Source organism: Panthera uncia, chromosome B4 (genome assembly GCF_023721935.1).
Source record: "Panthera uncia isolate 11264 chromosome B4, Puncia_PCG_1.0, whole genome shotgun sequence".
Lineage (NCBI taxonomy): Eukaryota > Metazoa > Chordata > Mammalia > Carnivora > Felidae > Panthera > Panthera uncia.
Genome location: NC_064809.1, coordinates 128858584 through 128878371, shown reverse-complemented (window position 1 = coordinate 128878371; position 19788 = coordinate 128858584). Strand labels below are relative to the sequence as shown.

The following is a 19788-nucleotide window of genomic DNA, read 5'->3' as shown; positions in this document are numbered from 1 at the left end:
AGTAAACATCACTGTGGTGATGCTTCAGAAGAAACTCACTACCATCCTCAGCCATCTTTTAGAGCTGTTTTGTGCTTTGGTCCAACCTCTCCCCTCAAAAATCCAGACAAAATATGCACTAAATTTGGTTCAAAATCCTGAGGCACTTTTCAATTTACAAAAACTAGGCTTAACAATCTGAGGAATCCTAATAAGTACAAGTTTTCGTTACCAGCCCTGACAAATGACTAGCGTTTTTCTCTGGTTAACAAGATCAAGATCACATAGCAGAGAGGGCCTGTTAGACTTGAATTCAGATCCATCATTTCCTGGGCGGTCTGGCACAGATTATCCAACCTCTCTGTGACTGTTTCCTCCTCTGTAAAACAGAACTACCACTACACCCTAAATTCTGTAGCATCACTCTGATAAACAGAATACACATAAAAGGCTCAGTATTGTTAATAGCACATTGCTAATAAAAATTTACGTTGAATGCAAAAACTGCAAGGTTCAAAGGCAGGGCTATAGTTGGAATTCATAATCAGCTCATCTCAGCAATTATTTTTAAATGGACCAAAAAAGTTCTATTTGCCACCATTCCCTTCCTAGACCAGAAGTTAGTAGTAGGTCATTCCCCACAAATCCTTTGTAACTGTGTATCACTGTAGACCGTACAAATACATGGACCCAATCCTTTGTTGGTGGATCTGAACATGATTGCCTGAATTCAGGGCAAAGATTACGATTGTGAGGTTTCTGGGGTACCTGGCTGGCTCAGTCAGAAGACCATGTGACTCTTCATCTCGGGGTTAAGTTCAAGCTCCCCCTGGTTGGCTGTAGAGATTACTTAAAAAATAAAATCTGTAACAACAACAACAACAACAAAAAGAGGTTCCTAGCCCAAAGTGAATCATGTTTTCCACTGTTGGGCCTCAGGGGTCAAACAGTGTCACACAGTGGTGTTAGCTTCGGAGAGGAAATGCAAGGGGCAGTCGAAGGACGTGACCTCAAGGTGTGTATCACAAGTACATGGATGACACTTTCTGTCGGAATCATTTTTAATATTTAAATACAAAAAGTGAGCACTTTTTTCTTTTTTGGACACACACACACAGGTCTCTAATAGCCAAAACCGGCAGAGAAAATGAGCTCTTCTCTGCCCTCCACAGTCCCCATCCCGTGGTCGAAGCTGCTGCCCAGCCCTCCCTCCTTTCCACCCCAGACATTCACAGTGGCTGCTTTACACTGCAGCTGTAACGGCATTATGTATTTCATACTGTGTGCATGTCCCTTCCCAACATCTCCATGCTTAAAAACAAAAATGGTCAGGGGTACGTCCTTCCCAGTGGCATCGGTTCCTTTGCCACAATCAGATAGTTGAGATCTTCCGGTCACGACTGATTTAGTGATTTAGTGAAGGGGGGGGGGGGGGGGGGGGGGGGGGGGGGGATGGCCAGAGCTGGAGTAACCGTCTGCATTGCTGCACTCTGGTATCAGAGTGAGGACAGAAGAAATGGGACAGCGTGGAGGGCACAGCTGCAAGTTGGGAGTCTCCGTGACACACTGGGGAGAATTCTCTCCAGGTTTAGATAAATCAATGTGCCAAAGTTTAAAAAAAAAAAAAAAAGGAAAAGAGAAAAGAATCCAAATCATCAGCAGTTCAACACTATTGAATTTTCAAACTCGTCCCACCAAGACAAGTCATAGAGCAGTAACAATCTAGAGCTTTCCAGGAAGTGAAGGTAGAGCCCCTGGCATTCCTCCTGAGAGCCCTGTGTTGGGCCCTAGAAGTATCTGGAAAAGAAAAGGAGAGGTGTAAGGCAGGGGACGAGCCTCCGGACCGCATTTTCCCGCTGACGGGGCAGACGAGGTCTGCCAACACTGCCGATCACGTGGGCACCTGAAAGAGCGGGGGCTGGATCCCAGTCTCTACCCGCGGGTCTACGCAGGTTTGGGGAAAATCAACACCTTGCCCCGCCGCGCAGGCAAAGGCTCTGGGCTCACCTGCCGCTGCTGCAGTTGCTGCTGCTGCTCCATTTGCAACTTCTCCGTTTCGAAGACAACAGGAAGGACCAGGATCATGAAGGAAGTGGTCCCAATCCACAAGGCTGCCCTGGAAAACCTGCAGACGGGGTGTGAGCGTGACAGCAAGACACAAACACAGATGTGTTCTTCTTCACCAAGAACGGCCCAGTAACCAAACCTCTCCCACGCCAATGTTTTTGAAAGGCACGTTCTTTCCCCAACACGTGCACCACACTCGGACCAGAAACAGGACGGGCAGTTCTGCCGGCTGTTGACCTGGCGAGAGCCGTTCTAACATCCTCCTGAGTTCTTACGAAGCTACTTCTACAACACATTAATTACCTCGCGTAACGTGAAACGATCCTCACAACGACCCTGCCCCACAGGAATCGCCACTTTACGGAAGAGTTCGTGGAGATCAAGAAAGGTTAAGAGACCAGTCCAAGGTCACTCACTCAGTGATCTAGGTGGTAGGTTGGCCTCCAGCCCCGCTCTGCTACTTCCAAAGCCCATGTTCATTCACAGCACTTCGGTCACCCCAGGCACACCCCAACGTCTTTGCCCTCGGACCTTACCTGTACATTTTTTGAGCCACAAAGACGGAGAGATCAAAAGTGGCTCCAGCCGCGGACCGGACCCTCTCTGGGAACATCTCCGTCAGACCCCACAGCCTCTCCGACAGGGTCTCATCTAGCTGTGGTGGAGGCGGCGCGGATCTCGATCGAAGCAATGGCAACCACCCCCTGGAGCTAGGGCAGCCCGCTCCGGCCCACTGGGGGCCCTAACCCCGCCTCCCGGAGAAGACACCTCCCCTCCGACCTCTCCGGGCTCCGCGACGCGCTTTCGCCCGGATCCCGCAGCACGCGGAGCTCACACCCCCGTGCGGGCCGCTCCCGGCCCGTAACCTTGCACTCCGCCTCATACCGCAGGGCCCCAGTACCTCCTCGTCGTCTTCCTCCTCCAGCTCCTCCTCAGTCTTCTCGGCATCGCCTTTCGGAAGCAACTCGTCCGGGGACAGGGGCGCCCCAGGGCCGCCAGCGGCAGCGGCGGCGGCCATGGCTGCAGGGGGACACCGGAAGCGGAAGAGAGGAGGCGAGTGCAGCACCACCCCCTCCCCGGCGGACAGAGCTGCTCTTCCGGGAGCCGGAGGCTGAAGTGCTGGGGAAGAGCGACACCGTCTGGCTGGCGGACTCCACCGGCTTTCGGCCAACGAGGCGGCGGCGACTTCCTAAGAAATACCTGGGAAGCTTGTTCAAGGATAGGGTCGCGGTGCTTCCGCGGTAATTCTTTTCATTTAGAGTGGGCCCAGAAACCTGCACTTCAGTAAGCTCCCAGGGGGTCACACTGAGACAAACAAAAAATCCAGCTTCGTTTCCCTGAGGGGTGTGTTCTTTCGTAGGAGTTCGATACTTGAAGGTTTTATCGATCTGTTGTGAAAACGTCAAGCGAACAGTACCAATGTACTGAGACAAAGGCAAGAGTTACCACTTAAATACTTGAGTACCAGGCAGCGTGTGTGTGTGTGTGTGTGTGTGTGTGTGTGTGTGTGTGTACTCATCTGCTTGGCACAACAACCCACTGAGCCATGTACTGTCATCATCCCTGTTTTAAGAAACGGGGAAGTTGAGGCTCAGTACAGAGTTGCTGGAAGTCTTTCTTGAGGATAGATTTCTAGGAGGAAGTTTGCAGGCCAAAAAGTATGAACATTTAGCATTTTGGTAGGTATTAGCTGACCGTCCTCAAAATTAGATCATATACTTACCTAATTGTAAATGGAAGTGTCCTTTTCCCCACAATGTCCCCAGCATTAAGCGTTACCCGTATTTTAATTTTTTGCCTTTATGATGGATTAAATACTTCTTTTTATAATGTGCTGCACCTTAAATACAAGGGTAGTAATTCGATACACACTTTAGCCAGCTGACCCCGGAATCAGAGAATCTCAGGACTGGACGGTCCAAATCTCTGTCTGATGCACGATGTTGTCCTTTGTCCCGTGCTTACATAATGAGGGGCAGGTAGGTTTGCACTTCCTCCCCTAACAGGCCTTGGTCCTTTTCATCTTTGAGCAAGGGCAACACTGACTACAAAAAGCTTTTATGTCTCAAAAGGCTGCTTACTGTATTACTCCATTACATAAAGTTCAAAAACAGGCAAAACCAATCTATGGTGAGGATTAGTGATTCCCTTTGATTAGCTCAGAGTGGGGAATATTTGGTAAGGGGCAGGGGAGTGGCTTCTGGGGTGCTGGTAAAATTCCATTTCTTGATCAGGGCGGTGTTCGCATGGGTATTTTCATTTTGTATTATCGATACTTATGAATTATGCTTTTTTGCATGTTAAAATTACTTAAAGTTGGCTAGCACTATGTAAATGCAAGGGCAGCTTGAGAGCCCAGTACCAATGGCTTTTGATTCTCTTGTGGGCTCTTTAGGAAATGCTGGAAGACCAACGCTCTCAAAGGCAATCTTTTTTTTTCTTTTTAAGTAGTCTCCACACCCGACCTAGGGCTTGAACTCATGACCCTGAGATCAAGAGTTGCATGCTCTACCAACTGAGCCAACCAGGCACCCCTAGAGAAGGCAATCTTACATGGAAGGTACAGGCATTAATGCCTCCAACTGGAAAGTCGTAATGCTAATGTGGAGAAGTTTTAGGAAAACTTTAACCAACTAATTTTGTTTATATTCACAAGAACAATACATGATTTAAAAAAAAACAATCTATGTGGGGCACCTGGGTGGCTCAGTCGGTTAAGCTTCCAACTCTTGATTTCGGCTCAGATCATGATCTCACGGTTCTTAAGTTTGAGCCCCACGTTGGGCTCTGTGCTGACAGTGTGGAGCCTGCGTGATCTCTCTCTCTCTCCCCCTCTCTCTCTGCCCATGTACTCACTCACTCTATCTCTCCCACAATAAACGTTAAACATTTCTTAAAAAACACCTATGTTTAAGAATAATAAAAAAAAACCTTGGGAGTAATTTTATCTCTGCAAAGGGATAAGAAAAAAGGGAATCATGCAGTGCAGAGTGTTCAGATCCCTGGGAACAGATGAGATGGTCTAGAAAAGGCAGAGTGAGAAGGGAAGACAAAGGCCAGGATCCTGTGGGATCAGACATTTAAAGGTACAGCGAAATCACGGACAGTAGACAGGTGGTTGCCGGGGGCTGGGGGAGAGGAAACAGAAACCCATAACCAAAGAGTTAACAGGGCAGCCAAGGCAGCTGCAACTTCTCCCCAAACCTACTTGGGGGTGCTCAGAATGCTGTCTGCCACCATGTTCCTGTACGATAATAGTCATGCCATGATAACCGAATGGTTAATTTAGTCGTTTTGCAGGAACTCAGGTTTTCGTCAAGAAGCCAGCTAGAACCAGTCAGGACACTGACCTCCCCTTGGAGCCCAACAAAATGAAATTAACCTTCCCCTACCTCCTAACTTCCTTTATCTGATTTGGAGTCCCAAAGCTCCTCTCTCCTTCCCCTTACCCACACCCTTTTCTACTTGCCTTTAAAAAATGCCTGGCCATCCTGCTTCAGGGAGGCCGACTTGAGGCTCATTTTCCCATCTCCTCATGTGGCTGCCTCGAGAAGAACCTCTTGCCTCCTTGCCCACTAGAGATCTGTCTCAACGATCAGCTTTGCTGCACATCGGGCACACGAACTTGGGTTCAGTTACAAAACGGAGTCACTGTCTGATGGGTATAGAGTTTCAGTTTACAGGCTGAAGTGTCCGGAGATGGGACAGCGGTGATGATGGCACACGAGGGATGTATTCAGTACTGCTGAGCTGTAGAATTAAAAATGGTTACGGTGGTAAATTTTGTTATTTTGCCACAATAGAAGAAAATGTAAAGACAAGCAGAAAAGCAGAACTATCAGGGAAAAAAAAGGGGGGGACCTTCTTCCTCCACCTCAAGAGGTTCGAGGAGCTGCTGGAGAGGAAGAAGAAGGATCGGAGAAGGGTGGCTTCACTGAAGGCTTCAAGGAGAACTGCTCAGAATCAGCAAAGAAGACAGGGTGAGGACGGTGCCAGGCCAGGGGTCACCGTCGAAGAGTAACGCACAAGTGCAGGTGCTAACGAGTGAGTGTGGATGCCCCATGCAGGCACAAAGTGACTCTGCCACCCGGATGGAGAAGGAGATGGGGTGTTCTAGAACCCCAGCCTCCAGGTCCTCTCCTACCCCATCCCCCAAGTCCACGCTTTCCATCTCTCCTGTTTCCGGCCCATCAGAATTTGAAATCGGTAACAGTTCTTTATGTGGGTCAATGGACGGGCACAGATCCCTTTGGGAATCCTAGAAAAGCTGGAAGCCCCTCCCATCAGCCCCTATCTGTGCGATAGTGCAGGTGGGGGCCCCCTGCGAGGCCTCAAACTGTACAACTTCCTCTGATTGCCCCTAATCCTGCCCTTGCTCCCTCAGGCCCCCAGAGCTCTGGCGAAGCTCCTCAGTAACAGCTCCCCCTAACCGGACATGCGGCCCAGAAAGTCCCAGAAGTTGCTGTAGATCACAAGGGATACCGTCAAGTAGACAGTACTGTTTCTTTGGGTGTCCCCCGAGTAGCAGATTTGGTTAATAAAGGCTTTGAAGGAGGAAGAATTTTAACCAGAACCTGAAGGATGGATCTGACTAGAAAGGTAAGAACTTCGAGGGGGTGCCTGGCTGGCTCAGTCGGTGCCGTGTGCAACTCTTCAGCTCGGGGCTATGAGTGCAAGCCCCCTGTTGGGTGTAGAGATTATTATTATTTTTTTTTAATTTTTTTTTAACGTTTATTTATTTTTGAGACAGAGAGAGACAGAGCATGAATGGGGGAGGGTCAGAGAGAGAGGGAGACACAGAATCTGAAACAGGCTCCAGGCTCTGAGTTGTCAGCACAGAGCCCAACGCGGGACTCGAACTCACGGACTGCGAGATCATGACCTGAGCCGAAGTCGGACACCCAACTGACTGAGCCACCCAGGCGCCCCGGGTGTAGAGATTATTTAAAAATAAAACCTTAACAAAAGGAAGGTAGGGACTTGAAAGAATATAGCACCTCGACGAGGAAAAACACCAAACACTGGTGGGTGTCACCTTCAATTCAGTCCAGAATCTGACCACTTCACCTTCTCTCCTGCCACCTGTCTTGTCCCAGCCTGGCCCCCTTCAGTCTGTTTTCTCCACACAGAAGGCAGAGGATCTGGCCAGAGGATTAAAAAAAAAAAAAAAAAAAAAATTGATCGTAACACTCCTCTGCTCAAAACCCACCAATGGCTTATTTCCCTTTTCACTCAAAATAAAAGTCCTTCTTGGGGCTCCCGGGTGGCTCAGTTGGTTGAGCATCCGACTTTGACTCAGGTCATGATCTCACAGCTCATGGGTTTGAGCCCCACGTCAGGCTCTGTGCTGACAGCTCGGAGCCTGGAGCCTGCTTCAGACTCTGTCTCCCTTTCTCTCTGGCGTTCACTTGCACTCTCTCTTTCTCTCAAAAATAAATAAACATGAAACAAATGAAAAGTCCTCCTTCACTGCAGAACGGTCCCACATAGTGACTCCAACCCCCTCCGGCGCCAGTAGGGGTGCAGAGGGGGACCCACATCACTGACACCCAATCCTGTCCCTCATGATTCCCAAGGTTTCAGCCTGGGCTCCGTCCCTTCCAGCTGTGTCGCCTTGCCGGACTCGTTTCTTCATGTCAGAGCAGGGGACGATGACACACTTGAATCCTGAGAATTAGCAACAGGCTGTCTGGCATCAAAGGCACTCAGGAAGTGGTTGCCAACGATGCTGCCCTTGGAAGTGCCAACCCCCAACTGCTCCCAATATCTGCACCTGGAGACTTACACCCCGCACGTCTTTGTAACCTCCCCTAATTTTTTCAGAGTTCTTCTCTATCGGAAAATAAGGTTTATGGGCTGGAGCTTCTATCCGTCTCCCCTAAAGCTGTTCCTAAGGGTGGGCTGTGGACAGCAGCCTCCAACAGAGGCTGTGCCCCACCCGGCCCCTCCCTTTTACCGGGAGCTAGGAGTCCACAGGCTCCCACGATTCTGCTGTGCGATCCCGGACCGGTTTCTGAACCTCCTGGAGCCTGGCTCCTTACCTGCAAGGACACGTGCTGACGGTCCCTGCTTCGCGGGGCTGAGCAGGGGAGGAAATGAGCAGGGGCAAAGTGCTGAGGCCTGTCCTAGGCAAGTCACCGGCTTTCAGAAATTATTGACCATAGTGGCCATCCCCAGTCTAAAGCCCTGGACTCTGTCCCCGTCTTGGCGCCCTCCCCTTTAACTGTGGAGCTGGGTTCCCTCTCACTGACTCCCTCCTCCAACCAGAGCAGCTTACACGGACTTGGGTGCAAATTCCCACTCTAGGAATGCAGCCTCCCACCCCGACCGCTCGGTCCCTGCCAGGTCCAGGCTGGTGGCAAATCTCTGAAGGGCTGCAGCAGAATTTGGGCAGGGACACCGCTTCTGTTCCAGGTCGGCCTCTGCCGATGCCCGGGAAGCTGGAGCGCTTCTCCTGCCGTGGTGGCGTTTCCCCACAACTCAAAAATTCGGTCTCTGGATGGCGAAACAGAAGCTTCGACTCCAGGCTCTATGTGCTTCTTCAAGAACTGCTGCTTTCATTTTTCAGTCACTTTGGCCACACACAGATTACATACCAGCATTTAATTTTCAGAAAAATGTGTAAACAGGAAAGTAGCACAAAAATGCAGTGTTGCCCGTGGAAGGCTGGTGCTGGCCACTGACAAGCTGAAGCCAGAAGAGGCTGTGGATCTGGGGACTGAGTATTCTTCAAAGGACAAAGCGAGTAGGCCTGGGGGGAGGGGTGGGGGAGCGGAGGACCAGGAGAGCTGCTCATCCAAGGGCCCTGAGGCAGGACGCTTTAGAACTGGTGCCACACCCCGGACACCAGCGTGAGGGGGGAGACAATGAACTTCAGCTGCTTTGGCCACAGCATCACTCCGGTGAGGGCGAACCTGGGAAGGTGCATTCGTACGTGGAGTGACTAGACAGCATCCCAGGGCTCATTCCTAGGACTGCCCTGGCCTGGAGGGAGTCCTGGCTTCCACCAGTGTGTTCCCGCTGCCAAACCGAGGGGGCCGGTGCCTTCTGGCCCCGTGATAGGACACTCGGGTCCACTAGTTCGGCTAGAAAAACCCCTCGGCCACATCCACCTCCTCTGATCGGTGGGCTTCTCCCTTTCCTCCTAGCGAATGTCTTCAGGGTCTTCATTTCCTCCTGCGGCTGGTGCTTTTCAGTTCCTCCAATTCCTTCTCCATCAAGTGGGACTCGGCGGTGGTTTCAGAGAGCTGAAAGTGAGGCAGCGGACCGTTAACCAAGAAGGACCTTCCGGGGCTGTTGCAGGTTTGCGAGGGCAGCTCTGCGCGGTGGGAGAGCATCCCTACCCTCGCACGCCACTGACGGCCCCCACGAGGGGAACCCCTTTGTACCCGGGCAGAATGCAACCCCCTGACAACCCAGGGCCTCCGGTACTTAATCACAGTCCACATTTTGGTCACCTAGGATTGCACCAAGTTCACTGCCTTGAAGACGGCAGGCCTCAGGGGATGAAAAAGGCACATAACGGACCATTCTAAGGCGAAAGAAATAAGAGTCTGAGTAGCTTCTGAGCTGTGGCTCCCATAATGGTGATCAGGGGGAAAAAATGCTCGAAAAAGAATGCCACTTTTCTCACTAGGGTCTTTCAGGGGGCTTGAGAAAGCCCCTGAGTAGAAGGTGGAAGACATTCAAGACAGGGACAGAAACTTTACTCTCCAGAGTGGAGGTCGGCTTCCCGTGAAATACGAGCGGCCCTTCCGAGCAATACACTATCGCAGGTGCTTGTGTGATTAACTCAGCATGAGGCAGATCCTATCATTGTGCCTATTCGACAACGAAACTAAGTTTCTTCACACAGGGCAGGTAAACAACACGCTGAAGTCACATGGCCAGTGGTGGAGCCGAACAAGGAACCAGGCAGGTTAGCTCCAGAACGCACGCTCTTAACCGTGACAGCAGAGGCGCGCCTGCCTCCCGGCCAACTTTCACCGGCACCCCCAGTCCCAGCAGCCCGCGGGGTTTTTAGCAGCCACAGGAAACCGACACTAGCACAGAGCGGGCCCCTCGGCAGGTCTGACACTCACTAATGCCCGCTGGATATGGGACACCTTTGGGCCACGAGCAGACGGTCCTTCTTCCTCGAATGCCCTCTTCCCACCCTCCAATCCTCCCTTGGTCCTTCTACATTCAATTCAAACATCCCTTTCTGTGACACCTTCCTGACTGGATAGAATTATTTTCGCTTGTGCTGGCGCCAGGCCCTACGCACACTCCAATTGTTACTCTTGCCCCCAGGCACTGTCATTTTGTTTCTTGTCCATCTCCCTGCGAGACAGTGAGGCCCTGAGAGTAGGGACTCTCTCATTTATATCTTTGGATTCAGGGGCGCCTGGGTGGCTCAGTCGGTTAAGCGTCCGACTTCGGCTCAGGTCAGGATCTCGGGGTCCGTGAGTTCGAGTCCGTGAGTTCGAGCCCCGCGTCGGACTCTGTGCTGACAGCTCAGAGCCAGGAGCCTGTTTTGGATTCTGTGTCTCCCTCTCTCTCGGACCCTCCCCGGTTTATGCTCTGTCTCAAAAATAAATAAACGTGAAAAAAAAAATTTGTATCTTTGGCTTCAAAGCAACTTACCTGGGCAAACTGGCATTCCAAAGGAGTCAGCTGGATGCAATGACTCTCCGTGGAGCCTCCCCACAAGGAAAGCCTAGGTGCCCCTCCCCACCACCCTCCTCACCATGTCCAGCAGGATGTCCACCTTCAGCCGCAAGAGGTTGTTCTCTTCCTCCAACTGCTGGTTCCGCCTGCGTAGGCGCTGAGCCTCCCTCCGGTCCACACCCCCGCTAATCCCCATCTCTGGGGAAGGACAGAACGAGCAGTTAGTTACGTGGGGGCTTCCTTTCCACAATCTTGCTGGACAGAATGGCAGGAAATCAGCCCACCTGCTATCCACTGGCCATTTTCAAACTTCAGGCTTTGCCCTGCCAGGTTCATAGTGGGGGTTCCATAGTCAAGGCCCAGCTCCACCTCCCGGGTTGACCGGTCCAGCTGTGGACGAGACACTGCATGGAGGCTTCAGGAAGCACACGGAGGACCCCAGTCCCAGTGACTCTCCTGCTAACTATATTTGTATCCCAGCAACTAACTTCCTTTTTCAATCCTTACCTCGCACACTTCGTAACTTTTTGTTAAAAGTCAGAAAATCCGATAAGGCACAAAACAACAAAAACTTTTATTTATTTTAATAAATTAAAAAAAAATTTTTTTTGAGAGAAGAGAATGTAAGCGGGGAAGGGACAGAGAGAGGGGGACAGAGGATTCAAAGTGGGCTCTGTGCTGACAGGCTGACAGCGGCGAGTCCGATGTGGGGCTCGAACTCACGAACCATGAGATCATGACCTGAACTAAAGTCGGACGCTCACTTGACTGAGCCACCTAGGAGCCCCTACTTTTTTTTTAATGTTTACTTATTGTTTTTGAGAGAGACAGAGAGAGAGAGAGAGAGGGCACGGAGATCCGAAGCAGGCTCCTCACTGACAGCACAGAGCCCAACGCGGGGCTCAAACTCACAAACCCGTTGAGATCATGACCTCAGCTGAAGCTGGCCGCTTGACCGACCGAGCCATCCAGGCGCCCCACAACAAAACCTTTTAAACTCTAAGAGGGAAGAAACGTCCCACCTTATTGTAAGATACAGGTTTTCCAGAAAAACTACATATATCGAAATTTGAATTATTTGACGTCTACTTGGCACTTAACAGTTTTAAGAAATCCTACCATACATTTTTAATAAAGTAGAAAATCCTTTTTAAAGGTTAATAAGCCCCGAGGTGATCGCTTGCTCACCATGGGGGGCTACAGGTCACAAAAAAGGCATGAAATGCTAACACTCAATCAGTAGTCAGTCATAGCTGGTCTGTAACATGGTTTTCAAAGTTTCCACGACTCACTCAGCAGCCACGCCACGCCAGGACTAGGCCGAGGGATTCCAAGGTGAATGTGACCAGCCCTGCCCTTGAGGAGCTGCTGTCTAGAGCTTCCACACAGCCTTGAATGACACTAACGGTGGCAGAACATCATCCTTTGAGAATGAGTATGATTCTTAGACACAACTAAAATGGATTCTTGGCTAAGTCCTGGGAATAAACTGAAGGCGAGCTGGCTAGTATCATTTGGAGCCCGAATCACGATGAGATTGACTGTCTTACTAGGTTCTCGAACACGCTCTGACAATGATTTCCAAACAGGACTTAAAAATGTTCTTGTTCTTGGTTTTTCTTCTTGTTTTTCAATTCTTTTTAATGTTTATTTATTTTTGAGAGAAACAGAGCACAAGGGGAGGAGGGGCAGGGAGAGAGGAAGACACTAAATCCGAAGCAGGCTCCAGGCTCCGAGCTGTCAGCACAGAGCCCGATGCAGGACTCGAACTCACAAACCACGAGATCATGAGCTGAGCGGAAGTTGGACGCTTAACCTAAGACTGAGCCACCCAGCACCCCATTTTTGGTTTTGTTTTAAAGTTTATTGATTTGGGGGCACCTGGGTGGCTCAGTCAGTTAAGTGTCCAACTTCGGCTCAGGTCATGATCTCACGGTTCGTGAGTTCGAGCCTCACTGTGCTGATAGCTCAGAGCCTGGAGCCTGCTTCGGATTCTGTGTCCCCTTCGCTCTCTGCCCCTCCTCTGCTTGTGCTCTCTCTCTGAAAAACACACAAACATTAGGGGTGCCTGGGTGGCTCAGTCGGTTAAACATCTGACTTCAGCTCAGGTCATGATCTCACAGTCCGTGAGTTCGAGCCCTGCGTCGGGCTCCGTGCTGACAGCTCGGAGTCTGGAGCCTGCTTCAGATTCTGTGTTTCCCTCTCTCTGGCCCTCCCCCTTTCATGCTCTGTCTCTCCCTGTCTCAAAAATAAACATTAAAAAAAAAAAAGAAGAAAATACTAAAGGTTAAAAAAATTAAAAATAAAATAAAAATAAACAAACATTAAAAAACTTTTTTTAAGTTTATGTATTTGGGATGCCTGGGTGGCTCAGTTGGTTGAACATTTGACTCTTGATTTTGGCTGGGGTCATGATCCCAGGGCTGTGGGACTGAGCCCCCCATTGGGCTCCACAGAGCATGGAGTCTGCTTGGGATTCTCTCTCCTCTCTCCCTCTGCCCCTCTCCCCTGCTTGCATTCTCTCTTTCTAAAATTAAAAAACAACCAAAAAAAAAAAGTTTATTTATTTAAGTAATCTCTACATCCAACATGGGGCTCAATCTCACAACCCTGAGATCAAGAGTCACACGCTCTTCCAAATGAGCCAGCCAGGAGCCCCAAGAGTTAAAAAGGTTTTCAGCAATAGCAATAATATGAATTAGAAGGATGTCTTCCTTACAAGGGTGCCTCTGGAGGACGACCCTTCCCATCAGGGACCAGGCTTGATGTTTCAGCCACACTGCACACCGGGATGGGCCCAGTAGTGATACTCACATTATGCAGATTGGAGAGAGAAGCAGATTTCCGAGGGGGCGTCTTCTTGGGACTGAACGTATTTCCAAAGAGAGGCATCTTTGGCCGGATGAAGGAAAGGCCAATGCTCCCTTCTCCTAGGGTCAGGAAAAGTCACGGGTACAAACAGATGAGTCGACCTTACGCCACTGTGGAGCCCGATGCGGGCTCCATCCCGCAACTCTGGGATCATGACCTGAACCCAAATCAAGAGTCAGACACTCAACCCACTGAGCCGCACAGGCACCCACACTTTTCATTTTCTCTAGGTGGAGACATAAGATGCTACGATTTTTTCAGTTAGGCAAAACCTAGGAAATTTTTATTTTCTTTTTTTAGAGTTCATTTATTTATTCTTTGAGAGAAACAGAGAGAGAACGCATGCACAAGCAAGGTAGGGACAGAGAGAGGAAGAGAGAATCTCAAGCAGGCCCCATGCTCAGCACAGAGCCCAACATGGGGCTCAATCTCACAACTGTGAGCTCATGAGCTGGGCCGAAATCAAGAGTCGGATGCTTAACCCACTGAGCCACCCAGGCGCTTCAACCTAGCAAAATTTTGAATGTGTATACTTTTTGGCCAGCAAATTTACTTCTAAAAGTTTGTCCTCCACAAAGAATTGGACAGGTACAGATAATGTTCCCCACTGTTGGGGCGCCTGTGTGGCTCAGTCAGTTAAGCATCTGACTCTTGATTTCAGCTCAGGTCATGGTCTCATGGTTCTCTGGCAGCCCAGAGCCTGCTTGGAATTCTCTCTCCCTCTCTGCCCCTCTCCCACACACTCTGTCTCACCAAATAAGTTTAAAAACTTAAAAAAAAAAAAATTCCCTACTGTTGGTAACAGTGAAAAAAAAGAAACAATCCAAAATGTCTACCAATGGTTGGTACAGCCAAATACACTGTTGTGTTCTTACAATGGAATGCTACAGGGCAAGTAAAAACAACGAGGCAGCTGTATATGGACTGACCTGGAAAGAACCCAACATACTCTAACATTAAGAAAGCAAGCTGCAGGGGCGCCTGGGTGGCGCAGTCGGTTAAGCGTCCGACTTCAGCCAGGTCACGATCTCGCGGTCCGTGAGTTCGAGCCCCGCGTCAGGCTCTGGGCTGATGGCTCGGAGCCTGGAGCCTGTTTCCGATTCTGTGTCTCCCTCTCTCTCTGACCCTCCCCCGTTCATGCTCTGTCTCTCTCTGTCCCAAAAAAAAAACAAAAAAAAAAAAAAAAAAAACGTTGAAAAAAAAAGAAAGCAAGCTGCAGGGGCACCTGGGTGGCTCAGTAGGTTGAGCTTCCGACTCTGGCTCAGGTCATGGTCTCATGGTTTGTGGGTTCGAGCCCCACCTCAGACTCTCTGCTGTCAGCAGGGAGCCCACTTCGCATCCTCTATCCACCCCCTTCCGTCCCTCCCCTGCTTGCACTCTGTCTCTCTCTCAAAATTAAACATTAAAAAAAAAGAAAAGCAAGCTACAGAACAGTGTGTATACTATAATGGTATAAGAGAAGACAGAAATTAAAAAAAAAAAAGGCAAGAATGTAGGTATGCACACTAAAAAATAGAAGAAAATCGGGGCACCTGGGTGGCTCACTTGGCTAAGGATCCAACTCTTGATTTCAGCTCAGGTCATGATGTCAGGGTCATGGAATTGAGCCCCATGTCTGGCTGTGTGCTGGGTGTGGAGCCTGCTTAAGATTCTCTCTCTTTCTGTGTCTCTCCCCCTCTCTCTCCCTGCTTATGCACTTTCTCTCTCTCTCTTAAATAAATTAAATAAAACAAAACAAAACAAAATAAAATCTGGAAAGATACACCAAACTGCTCAATATGCTTAATGTGGGAAGGGGAATGGGATGGCTGGCTTAGGTGACATTGTCATTTTATAGGTAAAAAATGGTCAAGTGGTGGCAATTCCATGTTATAATATCAAATTAGATTAAAGGAATATATTTCTGGATTTAATAAATTACTACAATGGTAATATATTCATGTTAATTATGGAAAAAAAACAAAAGAACAAAAAACAGCTAAAAGGCAGCACCTGCCCTTCCAAGCATCTGGAGACATCTGAAGAAGGAAAAATGCTTAGCCAAGTTGTTCTTGCAAAGCCTCCAGTCATGCCTGAGTGTATCACTTGGACACAACTTGGGAGTTCCAGGTCTGGCTCTGCCCCTCAATTGCCTGCTAAACCCTAGCCAAGTTACTTTATTTCTCCAGGTTTTACCAGGAGCAATTCCCTCACAACCTCATCCATTCTCATAACCCTTAAGCAGAGAACGATCATCAATATATTACAGATGAGGAAAAGGAAGGGTCTGGTGGAGCTGCCTTTTAAGTCAGCACCAATAATCCACGAACAGCTTTGGCTGAGTCCCTAGGATCCTGGAACATTAGTGTGGACCCAGAAGTTCCAGCTGACCCCCGTGGCCCAAGGGAGCTGTCTCTCTAGTGAAACTCCTTGGGGAGAGAGGGCTCAGCTCTAAGGAAGTGGAGGAAGAGCATCTGGGTTCCAGTCATGGCTCTGCCACTCAGCCCCAGTGGGACCCCAGAACTTATCTTCTCTGGGCCCCCCCGCTTCTTTATTTGTAATTAGAGATAACAACAGTTACCCACTTACAGGTTGTTATAGTGTGTTGGTGTTTATAAAAAGCTGTGAGCATTTGATGCTCACAACAACCCTGAGAAATAGATGAAGTGAAGTATGTCCCAGTCTACAGATCAGAAAACGGAGGCTTAGAGAAGTAACTCGCTCCCAATCACGCGGTGGGAAGGTGGTGGAATTGGGTTTCAAATAAGGTCTACTCCTCTGCGCTGATGACAATAATCACTTCATCACTGTGCAATGCTTTACAGTTTGCAATGGACCACAACACACACTATCCTATTTTCACCTAACAAGAAGGTGAGGGGGCAGTTTTTGACTTTCATTGGATTCTCGAAGAGATATGCGTCCCTCAAAGATTTCAGAGCCGCGCCGCGCAGATACTCTGCCACCCGAGGCTGCTGGACTCAACTAGCCGTAGAGAACAAACGTTCACACGCACGCCTTCATCTAACCTTCTTCACAGCCAGCCGGTTGACGGGGAGGAACTACTACCCTGGTTTCTCACCGAGGAAACCAGCTCCAAGAAGTGCGGAGACCGGCCTGGGATGAACCCAGCCTCCGCCCCCTGTGCCGCGCCCTCGGGCCGCTCCAGCGGCGGGGAAGCCCCGGGTCCCCTGGAGCACGCCCGGGCGTCCCATCCCTCCTCGGGCCCTGGAGCGACGCCAGGCTCAGAACAGTCGCGCCCCAGGAACCAGGGACAAAACGCAGCCAGATACCTGCCGGAAACCGCCTGCAGAGGCTCGCGTCACCCACCGCGACCACGGCTCCCGGGATGCTCCGCCCCCCACGGGCGCGCGCACGCGCAGCCCCGCCCCGGCCTCTACCACTGAGAGATATGGGGGTGCCCGGCGCGGCGGGGTGTCCAACGGGAGCCTCCGCGAAGCATCAGAAACACTTGAGGACTGCCCTCGATACATTGAAGACAATCCACGGAGGGGGAATGTCTCCTGGAGTCATTTCCATTCCCCGTGCGATAGGCTGGGACGAGGAACTACACTCTCCCTCCCCACAAGCCCATTGGTCTGGTCTCCCCGGCCACCCGGGACCATCACTGTGGTAACGGCGTCTCGCGGACGCGGCGGTGGCTCACTAAGGTTCCATTGTTGTGGGAATGGTGGCAGTGGTGAGTGCGCCTGGCGTTGCCTGGGGAACGCCAGGACTCACAGTAGCAAAATGGGCCTCTCCCCGACGCCCCTCTTCCTCCTCTTCCTCCCCGAGCACAAAGCAAAGGGCACCCCTTCCTGGTGGATGTCGGGTGTCCCATCCAGAACTTTGAGGGGTCCCCTGAGGGACCCGTGGCGGAACCGGCCCCAAGTTCGTCGGATTTCGCCTATGTCTTCAGGTAAGACGCACAGAAGAAGGACGATGATCCGCCCTGCCCACCTCCGCAGACTGCAGTTTCCTGACTCTCATCAGCTTTTACAAGCAGGGGAAACTGAGGCCAGGGACCGCTTCAAGGTGGCACAGTGAGCAAGGGCAGAGAACTACTCGAGAATCAACTCCAGATCCCCTGAAGTCCTAACAGTGAACTATTGGTTCCATTTGAAAAATAAAGAAACTCAGAACCATTCAAGGGATGTTTATTGGGTGCCTAGTGAGTGCACCAGCCCATCCATCCAATGAGGGGCAGAACCCATCGGTCTCTGACTCCAAGTGCAATTTTCTTCCAACTACACCTCAGTGTATTAAAAAGGGGAGAGTTCCATGTGCTAGAACCAAGACCTGCACAGTCTAATCCCGCACTACCCAGTGGAAACATGATGTGGGCCACGTATGTAATTGAGAATTTTCTAGTAGCCATATTTTAAAGATTTTTAAAAACCAGGTTATGTGGATTCGAACATTTTATTTAACTCGTATATCCCAAATATTATCATTTCAACATATGATCAGTGCTTTTACATTGATACTGCTTCAGCTTTTAAGTTTAAATTAACTAAAATCGGGGGCGCCCCGGGTGGCTCAGTCGGTTGAGCGTCCCGACTTCAGCTCAGGTCATGATCTCACCGTCTGTGAGTTCGAGCCCCGCGTCGGACTCTGTGCTGACAGCTCAGAGCCTGGAGCCTGCTTCAGATTCTGGGTCTCCCTCTCTCTCTGCCCCTCCCCACTCATGCTTTGTCTCTCTCTGTCTCAGAAACATTAAAAAAAATTTAAATTAACTGAAATTGAAATTTCAGTTCTTCAGTCATACTAACCAGATGTCACATGTGGCTAGTGACTACTGTGATGCACAGGTCTCGCCTTTTCCTGCCTTTCTACACTTGCTCCCCTCTGCTTGGATGGTATTCCCCATCCCCTTTATCTAGTTAACTCCTGCTCTTCCTCCAAGCCTTGGCTACATCCTTACGTAATCTCAGCTCATCTCACAGCACTGCGTATGTTCCTTCAAAGCAGTGGTCACAGTTATCATTCACAATTATTTATATAATTGTTTGATTACCGCATGTCTCCCCTGGCAGACATAAGTCCCTTAGAGCAGGGAGCAAGTCTGGTTTCGCTCACCACCCTGTCTCCAGGAAGAACACACCGCTGGCTTGTGTCGGGCACTCAGTAAGTAGTCCGTCATTGCTGAAGGCAACACTGAATGCTGATTCCAAAGTCAGCATTGTTTTAACGTATTTAATAACGTGTTAACTTTAAACAGAGGGCATTCGCACTTCGGCTGCCAGGATACTTGCTACATGAGAGCAGAACGTTTGCTATTCTCCTGCCCCCAACACCGCGCAGTGTTGTTCATTCCGTGAAGTTCATTGTCTCCCCCATCCGTTTTTCCTCCCCAAGTAGTGAAGGTAAAAACTTGTCATATCTCAGAGAATACCTAAAAGGGTATGATAGAAAATTCAGAAGAGAACGGCATGCGTATCCTAAACATTCCTTTTAAGGAGCATAGTAATAGTCAGTTCTTGCATTAGGCATGAGTAAGAATGTTAAGTTAAAGCAAGAGCCTTCTGGACAGGGTTGCCCTAAAAGCCTGCTTTTCAGAGAACATGCTATAGTTTTCCGGTCATGCTGGGGAGTGAGTAGGAGGAAAACAAGAAGCCATGCAGTGCACCTGCTTCCACCTTACCCCTCTCCCCCTTGCCGACGTGGCTTATGGCTGGGAGCAGGAAAGAGGAGATAGTATTGACCTGGGCCTGGGACAGCCTTTCCTGCAATCCAGCTGACTTGGGACAGCCCCAAGCCCTAATGGATAGCTTCTCTGGACTAGAAAGAAGCGTGGTGAATGAGTCTAAAATGGAATCAAATATTGAGTGTGCCCAACCCCTAGGGAGCCACTTGCCTAATGGAAAAAGGTGTGGAAGCAAATCCTTCCAGTTGAGAATTGTAAGTGCTGTAATGGAGAGATGAAAGCAGAATCCTGAACTTTCCAGAGGAGGGGTGGTCACTAGTGGCCTAGAGTAATTCAGGAAGGTTTTCTAAAAGATGTGTCACCTGGGATGTGCATTGACTAGATGGAATTGCGTGTGTAAAGGCATAGAGGGCAGCAGCATAGCCCAGCAGGGACGAGGAGCAATTTCAGAGGGGCGGGCCTATAGGACGAGTGGTTGCGTAGAAAAGGGCAGAGCAGAAGGCATCAACTGAAGAAGAGGGAGAGAGAATGTGATGAGAGGGGCCTGGGTTAATTTTCCCACTAAACTACCTTTCCTCTCCCCTTTCATTATGTAT

General features: G+C 49.9%; 3 protein-coding genes and 1 long non-coding RNA gene across 7 annotated transcripts in view; 2 read left to right on the top strand and 2 right to left on the bottom strand.

The window, feature by feature from the left end:
• Positions 1-54: 54 nt before the first annotated feature.
• TOMM22 (translocase of outer mitochondrial membrane 22) lies at positions 55-5503 on the bottom strand. Of its 2 annotated transcripts, none has more exons than XM_049626378.1 (4): positions 2948-5503; positions 2583-2701; positions 1987-2104; positions 55-843 (listed from the first exon to the last, which is right to left on the bottom strand). In XM_049626378.1, the coding sequence occupies exons 1-4, from the start codon at positions 3062-3064 to the stop codon at positions 826-828; spliced, it is 372 nt and encodes a 123-aa protein (XP_049482335.1). In that variant the 5' UTR covers positions 3065-5503; the 3' UTR covers positions 55-825. The 2 variants fall into 2 exon arrangements, with proteins under 2 accessions (XP_049482335.1, XP_049482334.1); XM_049626377.1 differs by lacking the exon at positions 55-843 and adding an exon at positions 1402-1776.
• Positions 5504-5957: 454 nt separating this feature from the next.
• Positions 5958-7223, top strand: LOC125919618 (uncharacterized). The gene is made up of 2 exons (XR_007456845.1): positions 5958-6090; positions 6431-7223. It is a non-coding gene; the product is annotated as an uncharacterized LOC125919618 (long non-coding RNA).
• A 1411-nt stretch (positions 7224-8634) lies between these two features.
• On the bottom strand, positions 8635-17143 carry CBY1 (chibby family member 1, beta catenin antagonist). 3 transcript variants are annotated; one of them, XM_049626372.1, is made up of 5 exons: positions 16839-16923; positions 13510-13625; positions 10980-11085; positions 10775-10893; positions 8635-9293 (listed from the first exon to the last, which is right to left on the bottom strand). In XM_049626372.1, exons 2-5 carry the CDS (start codon positions 13585-13587, stop codon positions 9213-9215), a joined length of 384 nt encoding a protein of 127 aa, XP_049482329.1. In that variant the 5' UTR covers positions 13588-13625; positions 16839-16923; the 3' UTR covers positions 8635-9212. The 3 variants fall into 3 exon arrangements, with proteins under 3 accessions (XP_049482329.1, XP_049482327.1, XP_049482328.1); XM_049626370.1 differs by lacking the exon at positions 16839-16923 and adding an exon at positions 16628-16832; XM_049626371.1 differs by lacking the exon at positions 13510-13625 and having other exon boundaries at positions 16839-17143.
• A 58-nt stretch (positions 17144-17201) lies between these two features.
• Positions 17202-19788, top strand: part of FAM227A (family with sequence similarity 227 member A) — a 74586-nt gene continuing 71999 nt past the window's right edge. The window contains exon 1 of the mRNA XM_049626379.1: positions 17202-17464. The gene's annotated coding sequence lies outside the window, so the exon portion shown is untranslated. The remainder of the gene's footprint in view (positions 17465-19788) is intronic.